The 19,846-nt window shown below is 40.7% G+C and overlaps 1 protein-coding gene across 4 annotated transcripts in view; it reads right to left on the minus strand.

The window, feature by feature from the left end:
• The window catches only part of NDFIP2 (Nedd4 family interacting protein 2), a 64,246-nt gene that overhangs the window by 25,680 nt on the left and 18,720 nt on the right, over positions 1-19,846 (minus strand). The window contains exon 1 of one of the 4 annotated variants that reach the window (XM_087895499.1): positions 17,777-18,686. The exons of 2 other annotated variants lie outside the window; for them this stretch is intronic. In XM_087895499.1, coding sequence (XP_087751625.1) covers positions 17,777-17,821 — 45 coding nt within the window. In that variant the 5' untranslated portion in view covers positions 17,822-18,686. Of the gene's footprint in view, positions 1-17,776; positions 18,687-19,846 lie in introns of those variants that run through there. One more of the 4 variants, XM_034417127.3, reaches the window with a different exon arrangement.

The following is a 19,846-nucleotide window of genomic DNA, read 5'->3' on the forward strand; positions in this document are numbered from 1 at the left end:
TGTCAAAAAACGCTATGACATTTTCCTGGGTTGTGAAGTGGATGAACAAGGCAAGAAAATGAGGACCTCATATTTGCTGTAGGACATTGTGCTGGACTTCCAACAGGGTGGTTAAAGGGTTTGCACGCACTCTTTGGTGTTTGCCATTCCTGTTGTTTGGAGGGAGCCAAAAGACTATTCATCAGATGGTTATTGTTCCTGCCTAACAAGCACAATGATCATGAGTTTAACGATTTTTTCTTCCAAGATGATGAAGTGGTGCTTTGTAAAGATGTTAGCTCGATGAAGCATTAAATGAAGCTGAAAAGCATTAAATGAGGCTGGATGGAAATCATTCAAAAACGTCTGCAAAAATTCTTTCCAGAAAATCACAAAGAAGAAAAGTATTGCAAAATAACGAGTGATCTCCTAAATCTTTACCGACCTACATGTTACTCTTGTACCCTCACTGGGATTTTCACCCTGAAAGCTTGTGTGCACTCAGACAGTGAGCAATTTCACCAGGACATTGCATTGCAGGTAGAGTCCTAGGATATTGGCTGGCTACTGCTGGGCCCTTAGGAAAGATGTTCCTGAAATCAAGCAATGCTTCTATTTAGGTAACACTGGTGTGCTTTAATTAACTTGAAAATATAGGTTATTGTCAAGTCAAGCTGTGTGTCATGGAATAATCTTGTTTGATGAATAAGTTACGGGAATATATTTAAATTCTGCCTAAAAAATTATAAATAATTTTGTTTATCTGACATTTTTGGGGGGGGGGGGAGGGGAGATTCCTCATGTTTCCATTCTTGCTAAATTTTACATAACCAGTAGAATAGAATAGAGCTGAAAGGGACATCGCAGGTCTTCTAATCTATCTCCCTATACCATTTCAGACAAGTAGCTGTCCAGTCTCTTCTTAACCCCCCTCCCCCCGTGATGGAGCACCCACAATTTCTGAAGGCAATTATCATGCTTCTTCCTAGCACAATGAGCTGAAATTATGCAAGCACACAAGAATCCAGGAACTTCTTGCAAGCAATTCATTGCAGAGAAAAGGCCACAATTAAAAAATATATATCAGCAACTGCTGAGAACTATTTATTTATAACATTTCTTTGTTTATTTTACATATTTGCATTTCTTGCATAATGCTGGCCCCATCTACTCTATGCAAAGGACTAAAAGTTATTTTCCTTTGGATAGAGACACATTTTCTCTACCTTCCAGGTTTTGGTAACAGCCACGAAACTTTAACTTAATATTGCTGCTAGTTCTACTTTATCAAGTGAGACTTTCCTAATGGTAAATATTAATTTAAGACCGGACGTCGCTCTTGCTTCTGCTTTAATTCTGTGGGGAAAAAAAGCTGACAGCCAGATAAGAATTTATGGAAGAGATCAGATTTGGCAGATTTTGGATAATTAAAACATCACAACACTACCATTTATTATCCATTTGAACCATCTGCAAGCTTGTTTTAGAAAGCTTAATTTTTATCTTTTCAAAGTTGGGTGACTGATGGTAGAACTATGGAAAGGATTCAAAAGAGGTACTTTATGCTGCATTGCTTAGAATAGGGATGTCAAACTCAAGGCATGCGGGCCAGATCCGGCCCACAAGGTGATTAGATTCGGTCCACGAGGCCGTCCTGGAAACAGAGAAGGATTGGCCCACAGTGACTCAGCCCAGCCCAGGCCGACCGGGCGCTAATCTGCAACCTGGTGGCGGCCATCCGGCCAGACCACAGCCAAGCTTAGATCCACAGCGTTGCCTTGGCCCTGCTCCCTGGGCATGCGCCAAGCACCCTCACCCTGTCCCGTGTCACCTTACTCACCTCATCCTGTGGGACAAGCTTCCTGCCCACTGCCCCACTCACCAGAAACCCCTGGATTTCCTCCCCAACATTGCCCAGCCCACATGAGCAATGTTGGCCATGACCACCCTGGCCACCCACACCAGCCCCCCGAGGACAACCACAATGCTGATGCGGCCCGCAATGAAATCAAGTTTGACACCCCTGGCTTAAAAGGTTCCGCTGTTTCCAAAAATATGCCTAATTTTGCTTTGAACTTTATATTTTATATGCTTTGTACTTTATATTTTATATAAAATGTTCAAATCACAGATCACTGATTCTGCACATTTGCCTATATAAATTAGGATAATCTGCAGTGTACTATTTCTACAGTCACATCCAGGCATCCTGAAACTCAGTCTGAAGGGGAATGAGGGTGAAGATCCTAGAGAGAAGTTTTAGTAGACTGGTTATATGTCGGTGATGGATATCCAATGAATATGAATTTTAAGCCAATTTTCTTTATGATTTTTCATCAAATGCTTTGCTACGCATAGCTACATCTACTCTCAAAAAATGTTCTTTTAGTGTAGACATCTGAGGACCTTACTACTGACCTTTCAACAGAATAACAGAGTTGGAAGGGACCTTGGAGGTCTTCTAGTCCAACCTCTCCTGCTCAAGCGGGAGACCCTATACCATTCCAGATAAAAAGATTGAATGTAAAGCTTTTAGGTACTATAAAATAAATGCTGAACAAAAATGATTCCCTCAAAAGCAAGCTGGCAATCAGTGCAGCTCATGAAACAGAGGTTTTACATGGGCATTTTGAAGAATGCCCATGACTTCTCATGCCGCTGCATTTTGATCCAGCTGAAGCTTCCAGGTGGCATTCAAGGGCAACCCCTTGTAGCATGCACTGCGATAATCAAGCCATGAGGTGACCAGGGCATGAGGGATTGCCTGAAGGGACAGTGGATCTAGAAAAGTAAACAGATAACTCTAGTGAAACTTTAATTTTTATTTACCATATTGTTTATCTACCCGGGTTTCCCCGAAAATAAGACCCTGTCTTATATTTTTTTTCCACCAAAAAGAGGCACCAGGTCTTACTTTCAGGGGGGTGTCTTCCACTGACTCACCTCACTTGCATGTGTCGCCTCCTTTTCACTGTCAGAGGCCTTCAGCAACTTCTTCTGCGGCTGGCAAGTCTTTCCTGAAGGCCTCTGCAGCTGATAACGGAGCTCTGGATCGATCTGGAGCTCTGTTATCGGCTGCAGAGGCCTTCAGGAAAGACTTGCCGGCTGCAGAAGAAATGGGCCGGCAAGGCAGGTGTCGGGGTGTGCTAGGCCTGGCTGCAACTGTAAGTAGTAGGGCAGCTCCACCCCCCCCATCCCCACCCTAGCTAAATTTTTACCCGTGCACCCTGGTGTGTGTGTGTGGGGGGGTCTTAATTAGGGCTTATTTTGGGAGGTAGGACTTATACTGGGTGCAAAATCAAGCCAGGTAGGTCGTATTTTCGGTGAAACATGGTAACTATATTAGACTGAAACTAGACACAAATATATAAAACTCATAAGCCCTGATAATAATTAGACAGTCACCAATTCTCTCCACTCACAAAAATTAGGTTAGTGCCCACAGTTGCACGATTAAATAGAAACACGTATTTTAACACTTCCCAAAAAAAAGTCTCATGACAGGCAAGAAGAAACCTACAAGGGTTTCTGAGGTGATTAAGAGAGAATAGAAACTTGACTCTAAAGCTTGCTAAGATATGTTTGCTTATGAAAAATCTAATTAGATATACGTAAAGCAAATTTAATTAAGTACAAAACAGATTTCACATGGCAGCAAGAGATAATAGGGCAAGGATTAAACAGCTAGGCTACAGGGTGGGCAAGCTTTTTTTGGCATCTGGGGACCACGTCAAATATATTTGGAAAGCAAAATGAGCAGGTTGAGTATACAAAACGGGCAGGGCAATGTAACACACGTCACAGGAGACTTATGGTTTTTACCATTCAAATGATCATGTTACAGAACTAAGGAGCTGTTTTTGAGTTCACGTATTTGCCTCCTCTTTTCCTATGAAGTCCTCACAACACATGAGATCAGATTCTGGTAATAGATCTGGGGAAACCTCAAAACACATAGAATGAAAACAAACAAGATAGAAATAGATGGCAAAATACAGGTTGCGGAATTTTTACCAATCACTTTTACCAGTAGTACCATGGAACAGGTCCACATTTCCCTCTGTGCAATAAAATAATGCATTATGTCTTGTTTGTGTGTGCATTTGCGCACCAGAATAGCCCGATATTCTGGGTAATTTGACTAGGAGAGAGAAAGGAGGAGAATTTAAGAAAGAGTAGTCAGCACCATGATGAACTGCGGCTCAATTACTTCTACCTTGTTTCCCCTACCGGCTGTCAAAATGATCCAGACCACTTATAAACTCTACTTTTTTTCCTTTTGTAAAATTGTCTCTCCCCACAAAATTGTGTCCATTCCATTATTTTCACATGGCAAGGGCAGACAGACAGATGGATTCTCAAACCTCTTGAAAAATATTATTTCCAACATTCTACTGGGTGATGGGTAACCCCTTCTACTTCGTTAATCTCTACGTCACAAGCAAATGCAAAACACCTCAAACTCAGACCTTCTGTTAAGGTTACAGGTTACCAACTATGGCAACTTGCAATGAATATGTACTTTTTAAGAAGAATAAACGCAACAAAGGAAACAATAATATTTAAATAAGAGTTCTTTGCCATTAAACGCAATTGAATAAGACTAACTTATTAGTCGCCGGGGCGGGGGTGGTGGGAGATGGGGGGGTGGGTGATTTTGTTATATTATACTATATTAATATATTTGATTCTTTTTGTTAGTTTTTATTGTTTTAAATGTTAACAGTTAACAGTAACAGAGTTGGAAGGGACCTTGGAGGTCATCTAGTCCAACCCCCTGCTCATGCAGGAGACCTGTACTAGGGATTCGAACTGCCGAACTGCCGACCTTTCTGATCAACAAGCTCAGTGTCTTAGCCACTGAACCACCTAGTCTGGTGTGGTTTTATATTTTCTGTAAGCCGCCTTGAGTCACCATGGGCGAATAGGCGGCAATATAAATCCAATAAATAGATAAATAAATTTGCAGCAAAAGTTGATCAGTAAGAGACGGGGTAGAGATTATAAAATTCAAAGTAATAAACTGATGCAAGTTGCCAGGGTCAGCAATCTTTCCAAAGGACTGCAATTAAAAAGATTTAAGAAACAGAGAAGGATTTCACGTTCCCGAGTCAGAGATTCTCAAACCATCATTTGGGATCCTTGAAAAGTTATTCCGAATTGTCCTCAGGAAACATTGCAGAACAGAAGTCTAAGAGTTACTGTATTAGCCCTGAACTTGATTTCCCCCTTCCAACATCAGAAATCAAAAAACTATTTTGACCAGAATCATTCCATCAAGCTTGTTCATAAGGAAGGCCCAAGATGATTTTTCGTGACGCCTGATTTTGCAACAACTAAGAGACAAGAATATTATGAACTGGACTTCCAAGCCCAGACAGAAAAACCCAAACCCTGCTGCATTTGTGTTCATCTTTGAGAGTACCACACCTTTCACCCCTGCTGAATAAAACAGAATCTGCTTGTAGTGGAATGGTTAAGTCCATATATTGAACAGTAGGTGAGGCGGGGGGGTCTCAAACCTCCTTTCCTCAAAATCATCTGGGTTTCCTATCCCGGCCCTGCCTTCAGTGTTGGGAACAGCAATTTGGAAATCCCTGTTGCCACCACCTATCTTCCTTACTCTGAAATCTCCCCAAATTCCAAAGTGTTTGAGAGATCAGGATTCTTGTACCTTGAGATTCCTTTCTGAAAATTAAATCTGGGGGGAAAGGGGGATATTTCTATAATTCAGCTTCCAAGCAGGATAGGATGTGCCAAGAGGATTCAACTCTGTTTTGGGAGATAAACGGCTATCTCATGAAAGAGTAAATCGCGCTTTAACAAAAAAAAAAAAAAATATGAAATATAAACTCTTCTTTAACAGAGGGATAGAATCAAGATCACGTGAAGTGTTAATATAGGTAGTCCTCGAATTACAACAGTTCGTTTAGTGACCAGTCAAAGTTACGACAGCACTGAAAAAAGTGACTTATGACAGTTTTTCACAGCTACAATCTTTGCAGCATTCCCATGATCACGTGATCAAAATTCGGATGCTTGGCAACTGGTTCATATTTATGACCAATGCTGTGTCCCAAGGTCATGTGATCTCCTTCTGTGACTTTCTGACAAGCAAAGTCAAAGGGGAAAACCAGATATCTCAGGGATTGCCACAAAGAAGACCGAGCCAAGCTATTCTCCAAAGCACCTGAGAGCAAGTCAAGAAGAAATGGGTGGAAATTAATCGAGGAGAGAAGAAACCTAGCACTAAGGAGAAATGTCCTGACAGTGAGGACAATTAACCTTGCCTTCAGAAGTTGTGTGTGTCTACCATGGACCACTTTGTCCTTTAAACTGAACACATTTTTTTCAATAAAGTCGCAACTAATTATCTATTTGATATTAGTGAAAATTAATTTAATTTCAGTTAATCTGGCTCTGCCTCATTATGTTTATATTCACAAGATTATTTTGCCTCCAGAAGTTGTGAATGCTCCAACACTGGAAGTTTTTAAGAAGAGATTGGACAACCATTTGTCTGAAATGGTATAAAGTTTCCTGAGCAGTGGGATAGCAAGTTTCCTGAGTAGGGGGTTTTCTAAGCAGGAGTTGGATTAGAAGACTGCCATGGTCCCTTACTCTGTTATTCTTTAACTTCATAGAGTGAAATGCAAACTAAATTAGTACAGGTAAACGAATGCTCTTCCAATCAGGCTGCAATTTAAAAGAGAATCTTTTGCTTCAAAAGGACCCAATTATTTTTCTGTGTGTGCATGCCAAAGTCCTTTTTTTCTCTTCTGAAGTTATGAATTATAGTTGAAATGAGGACAAGTGTATTCTGGGTCAGAGCCTGCAGCTTGTGCTACAGCATCATAACCTTCCATAAACTCAAATACTTAATGATTTATATTTTACAATGAGTCATCTACTAAGTAACATTGAATTTTTAAAAAACCAAATTAGTCTTCCATAAATGAAAAGGGAAATCTTCTGAAGAACTTCTGTTATCATTCCCTTCAGTTACATTAGTATTAGCTTTTCAGTGAAAGACCTACAGTAGAAAGCTGCTTGGATTATTCTAAAACTGAAGAAGCTTTATAATATAAACACTGTTTAGATTATATTGTTGACAAAGTTTACCATGTCTGTTTTTCAAATTTGGAATATTTTAATTTGCTTTGCATTAGTTTATTTTTGAATATTACTTGGAACCTGCATTTGATAGTGATGGGAGAATGGACTATCCAGATGACTTTTGTATAAAAATCAATGATTTTTTTTAAAAAAATCAAAAAAATCATATTTTTTTTATTTAAATCGGATTTATTTTAATAAAAAACTTTTGGGGTAAAAATCTATCGTAAGATAGTTTTCTATTTAAGATACATAAATAATTTAGTTTATTCAGCATGAAATGGAGCTTAGTTATGTAGCATGAGGCTGTATATTCTGCCACACTGGGACTATCGGTGAGTCAACAGTGGGTCAAAGGAGTAGCAGAGATGACAGTTGCTCTTTAAAAATTATGATTTAAATCAAGTTGATTTAAATCAAGCCTTTTTACTAGTGATTTAAATCATGATTTAAATTGTGATTTAAATCAACTCGATTTAAATCAAATCCACCCTGCTTTTTGGTATTTTTTAAAAACTCATGTTACACCAAACTTCTCTCTGTAGTGGCTACTAATTTACTTCGATATACATTTTAATATGCTGATTCTATCCTGTATAGCAAAGATAAATTACTACAATTTCTCTAGAGTCATTTACAACTCCTAACATCCTCACCAATGGCCAGAGTTCCTGAAGGTATAACTTTGTAATTCTTTGTGTCTCATATGGGTTTTTAAGTTATTTTTATTTAATTGCTTCTATCTTCTTCCATTGCTGATTTTGCTAAACTTTTTGTTTTTTAAACACCTTTAGTTTAACACTTTGCATTTTTACATTTAATGTCACTTGGCAATTGAATTCTGCGCAAAATCTGACTCAGAAGTAGTTGTTAAGTAAATAAAAACAAGACACACTGCTTGAATAATTAACCAATTATCTCAAACTCCCCTTACTTTGTCCAACTATATTGTACAGTGTATCTAGCTGTCTCAAACTCTCCTTACTTTGTGGAACAATATTCTTCGCTGTATCTAAAATGTTATAATAAAAGGACAAGTCAAACAAAGATTGCTTTCTACACCATTTGACAATTCTTTTGCTGTAGCCATAGAAACCGATCAAAGCTTTAAAAATGTAGCTGATAGGATGGAAATGCAGAGCAGGGCATTTGTGTTATGGAATATGCACCTGGAGAAGGAGGGGAGGGATCTCAGCAGGGACACTGTGATTTTGCAAGGAGGAGGCAGCACATTCCAGAGAAAAGTTCAAATTAAGGGTCTGTGCAATCTTGAACTGGATAAGGGAGGAAGGGAGGGGAAGAGCTTCTGGGTAACCATACCCTATAATCTCTCAGAGTATATATCTATCAGGTTGTAAGATTATAGCTTTCCTATAGTAAGATTTTGTACATGAGATGTAAGCAAATGAAGAACTGGACTTGACTGGATTGCACTGTGTCATCTTTGAGCTGACAATTGTCTTCCTTCCCATAGCAATGTTAATCGGGGTGGATAAAAATTGATTTTGTTTTTTTAAAAAATGGATTTTTTAAAAAAAATTAAATCGTATTTTTTTTTAATTTAAATCAGATTCTTTTTCATCAAATTTATTTTAACAAAATGCTTTTGGAGTGTAAATCTATCTAAAGATAGTTTTCTATTTAAGATACATTAATAATTTAGTTTATTCAGCATGAAATGGAGCTTAGTTATGTAGCAGGAGGCTATATATTCTGCAATTTTGGGACTGTCGGTGAGTCAACAGCAGGTCAGAGGAGGCGCCACTGCAGGACAGAGATGACAGTTGCTCTTTAAAAATTATGATTTAAATCGAGTTGATTTAAGTCAAGCCTTTTTACTAGTAATTTAAATCACGATTTAAATCGTGGTTTAAATCAACTTGATTTAAATCAAATCCACCCTGATGTTAATATTTAAAATTAAACAAACATTAAGTAAAGCAGACCTAAGGAAGTCTGGTCACTGATAGTACATTTAAAAACAGTTCACCCAATTACAATATATCCAATTAATACATAAATAAGCATGAATGAAGTAAAACTTAATTTAAACAAAATTGATATGAAGAGTACCGAACTGGATATGCTAGGAACAAATTTAGGTGGACAAGAAGAAACCGCTAATGCTAAGATGGAACTATCCAACTATAAAAGAACACAAGGGAACAGAGTTATAATACTAAAAATCCATAAATTTGTACTTGATTAAAATTCAATAGACAGGATTAAATCTTTTGGAAATAAGGGGTGTCCATTAAGATAAGATAAATTGTTACTTTTTTTACTGCGAGCACACTAGCCCACATTAAAAATGAAACTCTATTGCAGGGATGGCTAACCTTTTTGACATCGCGTGCCAGAAACGGGGGAGGGGGGGGTCACACGCACGCATGCCCAGACCCATAATTCTATGCACCCCACCCCCACGCATGCATGCATGACCCTCCCCCCCCCCGCTCCTGGCACGCAATGGCACGGTGGGCCTGGTAGGCCCATTTTTCTCTCTCCCCAGGCTCCAGAGCCTTTCTAGGAGCTCAGGGAGGGTGAAAACGGCCTTCCCCACCCCCCTGGAAGCCGGAAATGGCCCATTTGCCAACTTCTGGTGAGACTGGAAGGCCTGTTTTTCTCTTTCCCCAGGCTCCAGAACCTTTCTAAGAGCTTGGGGAGGCAAAAAGAGCCTCTCACCTCCCAGAGGATCGATCCAGAGCTCTGTTTTCCGCTGCAGAGTCCTTCAGCAAAGCCTTGCTGGCTGAATAAGTTCCTGAAGGCCTCTGACAGTAAAAAGGAAGCTGGGGGCAACAAGTGAGGTGAGTCAGTGGACATCCCCCTCCCCCCCCCAAAAAATAAGACCTGGTGGCTTTTTTAGTGGCAAAAAAATATAAGACAGGGTTTTATTTTCGGGGAAACAGTAGTCCTCGACGTACAACAGTTCATTTAGTGATCATTCAAAAGTTACAACAGCATTGAAAAAAGTGACTTCGATTTTCACACTGAATGACCATTGCAGCATCCCCGTGGTCACATGATCAAAATTCAGATGCGTGGCAATTGACTCCTATTTATGACGGTTGCAGTTTCCCAGGGTCATGTCATCACCTTTTCCAATCTTCTGACAAGCAAAGTCATTGTGGAAGCCACATTCACTTAACAACGGTGTTACTAACTTCACAACTGGAGTGATTCACTTAACAACTGTGGCAAGAAACGTTGTCAAATGAGGAAAAGCTCACTTAACAAATGTTCCACTTAGCAACATAAATATTGGGCTTAATTGTGGTCGTAGGTTGAGGACATTGAGACTCTAGAAAAAGACATTGAGACTCTAGAAAGAGGACAGAAGAGCAGCAAGGATTGCAAGGGGCTGGAGGCTAAGGCATATGTGATGAATGGTTGCAGGAACTGGGTATGCCTAGTCTAATGAAGAGAAGGAACAGGGGTGACATGATAGCACTCTTCCAATATTTGAGGGGCTGCCACAGACAGAAAGGGATCAGCCTGTTCTCTAAAGCATGTGAGGGCAGAATAAGATGTAATGGGTGGAAAATTATTATAGAGACTCAACTTGGAATTAAGGAGAAATTTCCTTAGACAGTGAGAACAATTAATCAATGGAATGGTTTGCCTCCGGAAGCTGGGGTAGATCCATCACTGGAGGTTTTTAAAGAGATTGGACAACCCATTTGTCCAAAATGGTATAGGGCCATGATGGGGAACTTATGGCATGCGTAGAGCCCCCTCTATGGGCATGCGTGCTGTCGCCAGCTGATCTTCAGGTTTCTGGCACCCTGGCGCATGCACACACACGTTCTGGTTTGGGCACTCGGTGCCGAAAAAGTTCGCCATCACTGGTATAGAGTCTCCTGCTTGAATAGAAGGTTGGACTAGAAGACCTTCAAAGCAGTGGTGAAATCTAAAATTTGTTACTATTGGTTCTGTGGGCGTGGCTTGGTGGGGGAATAATGTGACTGGGTGGGCGTGGCCTTTTTTTTTTTTTTACTTTTAAAACCATTTTTTCTACAATCTCTTCGGCGAAGAGACTGTAAAAAAATGCTTTCAAAAGGCTTTGACGATCCCAGCTGAGTTGCCTGATCGGCAGAGGCTTTTTTAAAAACTCAGCTTGGATCGTCAGAGGCATTTAAAAGGAAAAAAGGGTTTTTTTCTTTTAAATGCCTCTGATGATCCAAGCTGAGTCGCCTGATCGGCAGAGACTTTTTTAAAAACTCAGCTTGGATCGTCGGAGGCATTTAAAAGAAAAAAAGGTTTTTTTTTTTTCTTTTAAATGCCTCTGACAATCCAAACTGAGCCGCGCGATCATCAGTGGCTTTTTTTTTTTTACTTTTAAAAGCATTTTTTCCACTGAAGAGGTTGTAGAAAAAATGCTTTTAACAGTAAAAAAAAACCTCTGATGATTGTGAGGCTCAGCTGGGCATGGGGGGGACAGGGATTTTTGCTACCGGTTCTCCGAACCACCCGCCTCCATTGCTACCAGATCGGGCGATCCGGTCCGAACCGGGAGCATTTCACCCCTGCTCCAGAGGTCCCTACCGATCCCGGTTTTCTATTTTCTAATCAGTCAGCGCACTTCCAGGCACATACTTTGAAAGTTAGTGAAGTGCCGTAATCAAAAAATGCAGATTAAATTTAGAAAATTAAGGAAATCAGGAGAGCCAGCATGGTATCAAAATGGCAAAGATGAAAAGATTCAAGTGATTTTCAGAATAGCTTATCATCACAGGGAGAGAAAGAGCAAGGATGAAAGCCTTAAGCAACACTGACATGAGATAAGCAGACACATGACTCCACTAATCAAGCAAAAAAGGGCCAGAAAAGATCTCATTCACAGGTATTTTCAAATGCAGGAATATAACCAGATGAGGAAAATGAAAAAAAAAATTAAATAAGGTCAGAACAATGTCACAATTCACAGTTAGATAGAATCAGAACAGTTATCATAGATAACACCTATATTCACATCAGAGGATTGGTGCTGAAGATAACAGAATTCTCAGAGAGACTGCAAAATTTACTTGTTTGAAAACAGAAAGATCAATAACTACATTTATTAGTGACTGGAAACTCTTAATGAACTTTTTGATGGGAAAAAAAGAGAAAAATGAAATTGTGATTTATCAATTTGAAGATTAGAAAGGGTTGCTTATGGAAACTCTTAATAAACTTTTTTGCTGAAAAATAAAAGAGAAAAATGAACTTGTGATTTATCAATTTGAAGATGAGAAAGGGTTGCTTACGGAAAATGCCGTGTAAGTAGAGAGAAATGCCAAACGACCAGGCAGAAAGTTGTTAACTGAAAAAGACTTAGAAGAGCTAGTAAAAAGGAAAGGGAAAGAAAAAAGCCAGGACAATGGTAAATACCAAAATAGCTGTCAACCTGCAAGCTTAGTGAAGCTGGAGCGGACAATGAAGTGAAAGTGGTAAACAGTGATATAATGCAAGAAGATAACAGGCTAGAGAAGGCTTAATACTTTGCAACACTGAGATAAATAGAAGTCATTTAGTTAGCCAGTTGGATGGGATCAGAAAAATTACTGGAAGACCTTGGATAGATACAAGTTATTACTGTACTAAGTAAGGGCAGGTCAAAATGATAAGCATTTGCACGCTGGCCTGGCTTCCTCCTCACCCTAATAGCTAAAATCTCATAAGATGAGATGGAACACCATGATAAAAAAAATGGAACACCATAATATCGTAAGACCTTGTACAAGAACATCATTTTTTTAGATTCTAGCCATTTTTAATGTTTATGTAAACGGGGCTCTAATCACTAACCATAATAAAGGCTGCCTTGTAGACACTAATAACAATGTGATATCAACATCCTGGCTCCAGTTGGTATAATGTTGTTAAATGATACATAAACTATAAGTTACAAATCCAATCTGCCTGGTACAAACAGTCTTAAGTCAAAATTAAACAAATTACTTAACTGTTACAGGAAACCAGCTGCTAATCACGTTGCTTTCCTATCACAACAGTGCACAGCAATAAGAAATAGAAATTTGGGGTAAAGGTTTTACAAAGGTTTTACAAAAGCAGTAAGACTAAATTTGTTGGTAGCACAATATTGACTGATCCTTCACAAATATCTTCTATCCAATACAAGTTGGAAGCAGTGGAAGTCTTATTCATATTCACTCAGAGCCCTTTGGTACAGTATTGCCCTCAATTTGAAATTTGTGAGAGAGGAATGAGTCAAATCGTTTTCCTCTGCCTCTCTAATGGTGCATACACCTGACAATAGAATAGAATAGAATAGAATAGAATAGAATAGAATAGAATAGAATAGAATAGAATAGAATAGAATAGAATAGAATAGGTTCTTTATTGTATTCTTTATTACTTTCACTACACAATCATAACTTCTGAAAGTTTTTCCATTAAGAATGTCATATATCTGAAATGTTCATCTGGTTACTTAAAAACAGGAAGTAGTATTTAAATGTTAAACTGTTTGGAATTTTATTTTTTTACCTCAAAGTAAAGCTGCAGGCTTTAAACATGAACGAAGGCAAAGTTAGGACTTAAACAGCTTTATTAAGTAAGTCCAACCAGTGCTATGCATAAGCTGATCCTACAAGATTTTGTTGAAAATTTTAAATTTGAAAAATGGGATATTAGCTGATACAATTTCATCCTCCAAACTATGGAGAGCCATGATTTTTAAAACATAGCATTTTCTCTCTTTATCAATGACCTTTTCTATGCACTGTGCATCATTCATAGGATTTTAAACCATCAGCATATTACCAACCTTTTTATTTTCAGTGAACGACAAAGCCAAGATAAGCAACTGAAATGCAAATATGACACATAAAATCAGACATGAAGAAACATTCAAATTTCCCTTTCTCTATTTCCTATTGAAATCAGCATTATAAATCCTTTCAGGGAGGTAGATTTAGGTCCCTATGGAAGCACTACAAGGTCCTGGCTGAATCAGGAAATTACCACCTAGGTTTTCCCAGGAAAAACAAGTATTATCTATTCAAAGCAGCAGTTCATTGGGCAGGAAATTATGTATTTCAACAAGCACTGAAATGATTCTGTTTATAAAAGAGAAATATTTGAGAGTGGTTCAACTTACAAATCTATATAAACAGAGGATCTGCCTTAAGCACGTTACATTATACACATGTGCTATTACGTATAAACAAATATATTTATATTTCATATATTCTGAAATGTATCTATATCATATACTTTCATTTTCCCAGATTGTATATTTGTTACATATGTGAAAGTTTAAAAGAATGAAAATGAGGAAAGCATCAGCAGGCACTTACATGGTATCTGTTCTATGCTTTAAAGAACATTTACAGCTAAGCATGACAGACTATCAAGATCATTGGATTCAAATTATGTCCTAAAAATAATTCAGTTTGATTCTGGTTTAGGAAAATAAGTGAATTATGGTTTAACATAATAAAACTCCTATGATTGGACAGCAAACCATACTTAACATACTAACATAGCCACAAAGTGAGGCAGCAAATACATATTGCCAAGAATTAAAGAGGACCTCACAATTTATCATTTCAAAGAGTAAGACTAATAAAACATTAGGTTAAGTTGTTTAGGAAAGAGAGAAACTCAAACCCACATCCCATACAATTTTTACACTAAGCATTTATGCTAGTTTACAGATTTTTCTTTAAAAATGTGTAGAAAAAAAAACTTTTGTCCCTTAAGAAGTTGAACCAGAATCTTATATATTTATGGACATTCTTCTCCACTATAGAATATGTCTTCAAATACGAAAATATAGAAATCCTGACTAGTATTGGGCTACCTGGATCCTTTTAAGAGGACATAAATACAACTGAGGTGTTGTTTTACCAAATAATATGAACTTAGGATACTCTAGAACAACAGTAGGGGATATTCCTTGAAACAGAGAAGGCTCAAGTTGTAGATGGTTAATGTATCAGAAACACTACCCAATATATTGTTGAAATCAATAGTATTAACCAAACTTTGAAATTAAAATAAGCCTTCTCCTACTTTTCTCATAAAGCTATTTAGGTGTGATTCTATCAAAATAAAAATATTTACATTGGTCCATCTCAGAGAGTGACTTACTGGATTCTCTCTTTTTCCTTCAACGCACAGGTTGTTCTGGCACTATCTTGTTTTCTTAATCAGCAACAGAAATGCTACATAAAACTGACACAATTCATCAAGTGGTAATCATACAAAGATAACCCGGCCCAGCTGATAATAGGTCTGCTTGCGTGGCATGGTTTTTTTTTTAAATTTGTATGAGAATGACCTATCCGTTAGCGACACCAAGTAGACTTGCACAATAACTCCCCAGGTTGAAAACCCAGATAGTTAATACTTTGACTTACAACAGTTCATTTAGTGACCGTTCGAAGTTACAGCAGCACTGGAAAAAAGTGACTTATGACCAGTTTTCACACTTCTTGCAGCCTCCCCATGGTCACATGATGAAAATTTGGATGCTTGGCAACTGACTCATATTTATGACAGTTGTACTGTCCCGCGGTCACGCAATCCCCTTTTGCGACCTTCTGACAAGCAAAGTCAATGGGGACACCAGATTCACTTAACAACCATGTTATCAGCTTCAGAATTACCATGGTTCGCTTAACAACGGCAGCAAGAAGGTTCGTCGAATGGGGCAAGAGTTATTTGACCAATGTCTCATTTAGCAGCATAAAATATCGAAGTGCAATCTGTCCATCTGATCAGAATCTGTAGGCCCATGGTCACGTGGTCAAAATTCAAACACTTGGCAACTGATTCATATTTACGACAACTGCAGTGTCTCGCGGTCATGTGATCGCCTTCTGACAAGCAAAGTCTACGAGGAAGCCAGATTCACTTAACGACTGGATTATTAATTTAACAACTGCAGTGATGGTCGAGCGGGGCACTTTTCTGAAATCAGACCACTTGACATGGAATGACCCAAAGGTCGTAAAATGGGATCAAACTCATTTAACCACTGTTTTGCTTAGCCACACAAATTTTGGGGTTCTGTTGTGGTCATAATCGAGGACCACCCACAGAAGGTTCACCCAGGTTCAATGAGAATGCAAACTGGTCAGGTCAATAAAGAAGAATATTTGTAGTCCAGAATTGACACGAAAGGGGTCCTTGGTGCTCTCTGAGCTTGGTTGTTTTCTTGCGTAAATTTCATTACCCAAACTAGGTAAAAAACTATAACTAGCACTGTTGATGTTACCTATTTGGGTAATTAAATGTCTGCAAGAAAACAACCAAGGTCAAAGAGCCCCAAAGGCAACCTCAGATCAGGTACAGGTTGTCCCTGCCTTACAACAGTTCATTTAGTGACTGTTCAAAGTTACAACAACAAAAAATGTAACTTATGACCATTTTTCGCAGTGACGACCTTTGTAGCCTCTCCATTTTGATCGCGCAATCAAAATTCCGACACTTGGCAACTGCTTCATATTTGCAACCGTTTACTGCGTCCCGAGCTCACGCGATCCTCTTTGATCCAACCTTCTGGCAAGCAAAGTCAATAGGCGAAGCCAGATTCACTTAACAACCGGGTTTACTAACTTTAAGGACTGCAGTGATTCCCTTAACAAAGTCATCAAACAGGGCCAAAGTCACTTAAGAAAGGTCTCTCCCTTAACAAGATTAAAATGTTGGGCTCCATTGTGGTCGCAGGGTTGAGGACTAGCTGTAAAAGTCCTGGAGGAGATTCACTTTCGGCTACCTCACTTCCTTCAGCGGAAATCGCTCATGAAAAAGACCGTGTGGTGTAATTGGGGCAGGGAAAAACAAAACACGGGTGTAACAGAGAGGCAGGATGGATGGGTGAGGGGGATTTTATAGCCTGGCTACAGCTTTGGAGGCTGGGAAGGAAGGGAGGGAGGGAGGGAGGGAGAGAAGGAGGAGGGAAGAAGGGAAGAAGGAAGGGGAAGGGAGAAAGAGGGAAGGAGGAAGGGAGGGAGGAAGAAGGGAGGAAAGAAGGAGGGAGGGAGGAGGGGAGGAAGGGAAGAAGGAAGGAAGGGGAAGGGAGGAAAGAAGGAAGGAGGGAGGGAGAAGGGAGGGAGGAGGGAAGGAGGGAGGAGAGAAGGAGGGAGGGAGGAGGGAAGGAAGGGAAGAAGGAAGGAAGGGGAAAGGAGGAAAGAAGGAAGGAGGGAGAAAGAGAGGAGGAAGGGAGGGAGGAGAGAGGGAGGAAGGGAGGAAAGAAGAAAGGGAGGGAGGAGAGAAGGAGGGAAAGAAGGGAGGGGAAGAGAGGAAAGAAGGAAGGAGGGAGGGAGGGAGGAGAAAAGGAGGGAGGATGGGAGGGGAAGGGAGAAAAGAAGGAGGGAGGGAAGAAAGGAAGGAAGGAGGGGTGAGGAGGGAAGGAAGAGAAGAAGGTGGGAAGGAAGAAAGGTGGGAAGGAAGGAAGGAGGGAATGAGGGAAGCAAGGGAGGAAGGAGGGAGGGAGGGAAGCAAGGGAGGAAGGAGGAGGGGTGAGGAGGGAAGGAAGAAAAGAAGGAGGGAAGAAAGGAAGGAGGGAAGGAGAAGAAAGGGAGGAAGAAGCGCTCCTCGCGGCTGTTTTTTTCCCCCCTTCCAAGGGTCCTCCGGGGACGCTCGGTCGGCAGGCCTCGGCCTCACCAGGCCGGCTCCACCCGCCGTCTAACAACACCGCCACCCCCACCCGGAGGGAGTCGCTCACCACTTGGTACCGACTGACGGGCGGCTGCTGCTGCTGCTGCTCCATGATGGCGGCCGTGCCGCGGTGGGGGGGTTGGGGAGGCGCGTCTGGCCTAGCCGCCTCAGCGCTCTCCTCCTTTCAGCTCCGGGCCTGCTTCTTCTTCTTCCTCCTCCTCCTCCTCTAATTCTTCTTCTTTTTCTTCGCTCCTCCCGGTTCCGTCTTCCTCCGGCTCTGCTTCGCTCCGGCGGTGCGGCTGGCTCCTCCCCTGACGACCGCCTCCTTCCTCCCTCCTCCGCCGCCGCCGCTGCCGCCTCCTCTTTCTCGGGCAGCCGGGCGCTCGCTTTCTCGGCGGCTCGCCTCAGGAGGAGACCGGGAGTGAAGCGCGCCTGAGGCGAGAAATGGCTGAGGAGGAGGAGGAGGACGACGACGACGGTTCAATGGGGTTGAGACGCCTCCAGGTTCTCGGCGGACCAAAGGAAAGCCGACGGTCTTTTCAGAAAAGACTGGACTGCCATTAGTCAGAAATGGTGTTAGGGGCTCCTGCTTGGGCATGGGGGTTGGACTAGATGACCTACAAGGTCCCTTCCGATTCTTCTGTTACTCTATTCTCTTCCTCTTCCTTTACAGCCCACACAACTACGTGGGGTTGGACTAGATGACCTATAAGGTCCCTTCCAGTTCTTCTGTTATTCTATTCTCTTCCTCTTCCTTTACAGCCCACACAACTATGTGGGGTTGGACTAGATGACCTACAAGGTCCCTTCCAACTCTTCTGTTATTCTGTTCTCCTCCTCTTCCTTTACAGCCCTGGTCGCATTCCACGACACTATGGGGAGTCCTCCATTTACAACCCCCCTGGAGTCCAACGTTTCTGTTGCTCAGCGAGACATAGGTTGAGTGACTTTTACGATCTTTCTTGCCGCGGTTGTTAAGTGAGTCCCTGCAGCCGATGAGTCAGTAACTCGGTTGTTAAAGTGAATTTAGCTTCCCTGTAGACTTTGCTCGTGAGACGGTCGCAAAAGGAGATTGCGGGACCTTGGGACATGGCTACGGTCATAAATACAGGTAGTATTTATAGGTAATTATAGATAATCCTTGATTTACGACCACAAGTAAGGACAAAATTGTTGTTGTTAAGCAAGGCAGTTAAGTGAGTTTTGCTCCATTTTACGACCACCATTTTAAGTGAATCTGGCTTCCCCATTGACTTTGCTCATCAGAAGGTCACAAAAGGAGATAACGTGACCCAAGGACACTGTAACCATCCCAAATACAGGTAGTCCTCAACTTACAACAGCTCATTAGTGACCGTTCAAAGTGACAATGGCAATTGAAAATAGTGACTGATGACTATTTTTCACATGTATGACCATTGCAGCATCTCAATGGTCACATTGATGTACATTCAGATGCTTGACAACTAACTCATATTTATGATGGTTGCAGGGTTCAGGAGAAATTTTGTGGCCTTCAGACAAAGTCAGTAGAGAACCCAGATTCATTTAACAACCTTGTTACTAATTTAACAACTGCAATGATTCACTTAACAAATGTAGCAAGAAAAGTCGTAAAATGGGACCAGTTCCCTTAACAAATTTTTCACTTGATTAACAACATAAATTTTGGGCTCAATTGTGGTTGTAAGTTGAAGACTATCCGTATGAAGCCGTTGCCAAGCGTCTGAATTTTGATCACGCGAACATGGGGAGGCTGCTTCCAAAAGTCGTAACTGTGAAAAACGGTCCATAGTCAGAATGTTCAGTGCCGTTGTAACTTTGAACGGTCATTAAACGGACTGTTGTAAGTCAAGCACTACCTGTATTTCTCCCGGGGCAATCCCGAGGAAGAGAGAAGCACAGAGAGGGCGACTCCATTTCCAGGCTCTGGAATACGGATGTGGTTTGAATGCTGCCCTAAATAGTTCTCTGTATGTAGCAATGAGGGGTTCTTGGTGCTCTCTGAAGTTGGTTGTTTTCTTGCAGACGTTTCAATGCACGAGTCAAAAAGAGGGCTGTGAAAATATCTACAGACCCCTCACATCCTGGACGTAAATTGTTTCAACTTCTACCCTCAAAAAGACTCTATAGAGCA

Source organism: Pantherophis guttatus, chromosome 5 (assembly GCF_059756535.1).
Source record: "Pantherophis guttatus breed Tessera chromosome 5, ASM5975653v1, whole genome shotgun sequence".
Lineage (NCBI taxonomy): Eukaryota > Metazoa > Chordata > Lepidosauria > Squamata > Colubridae > Pantherophis > Pantherophis guttatus.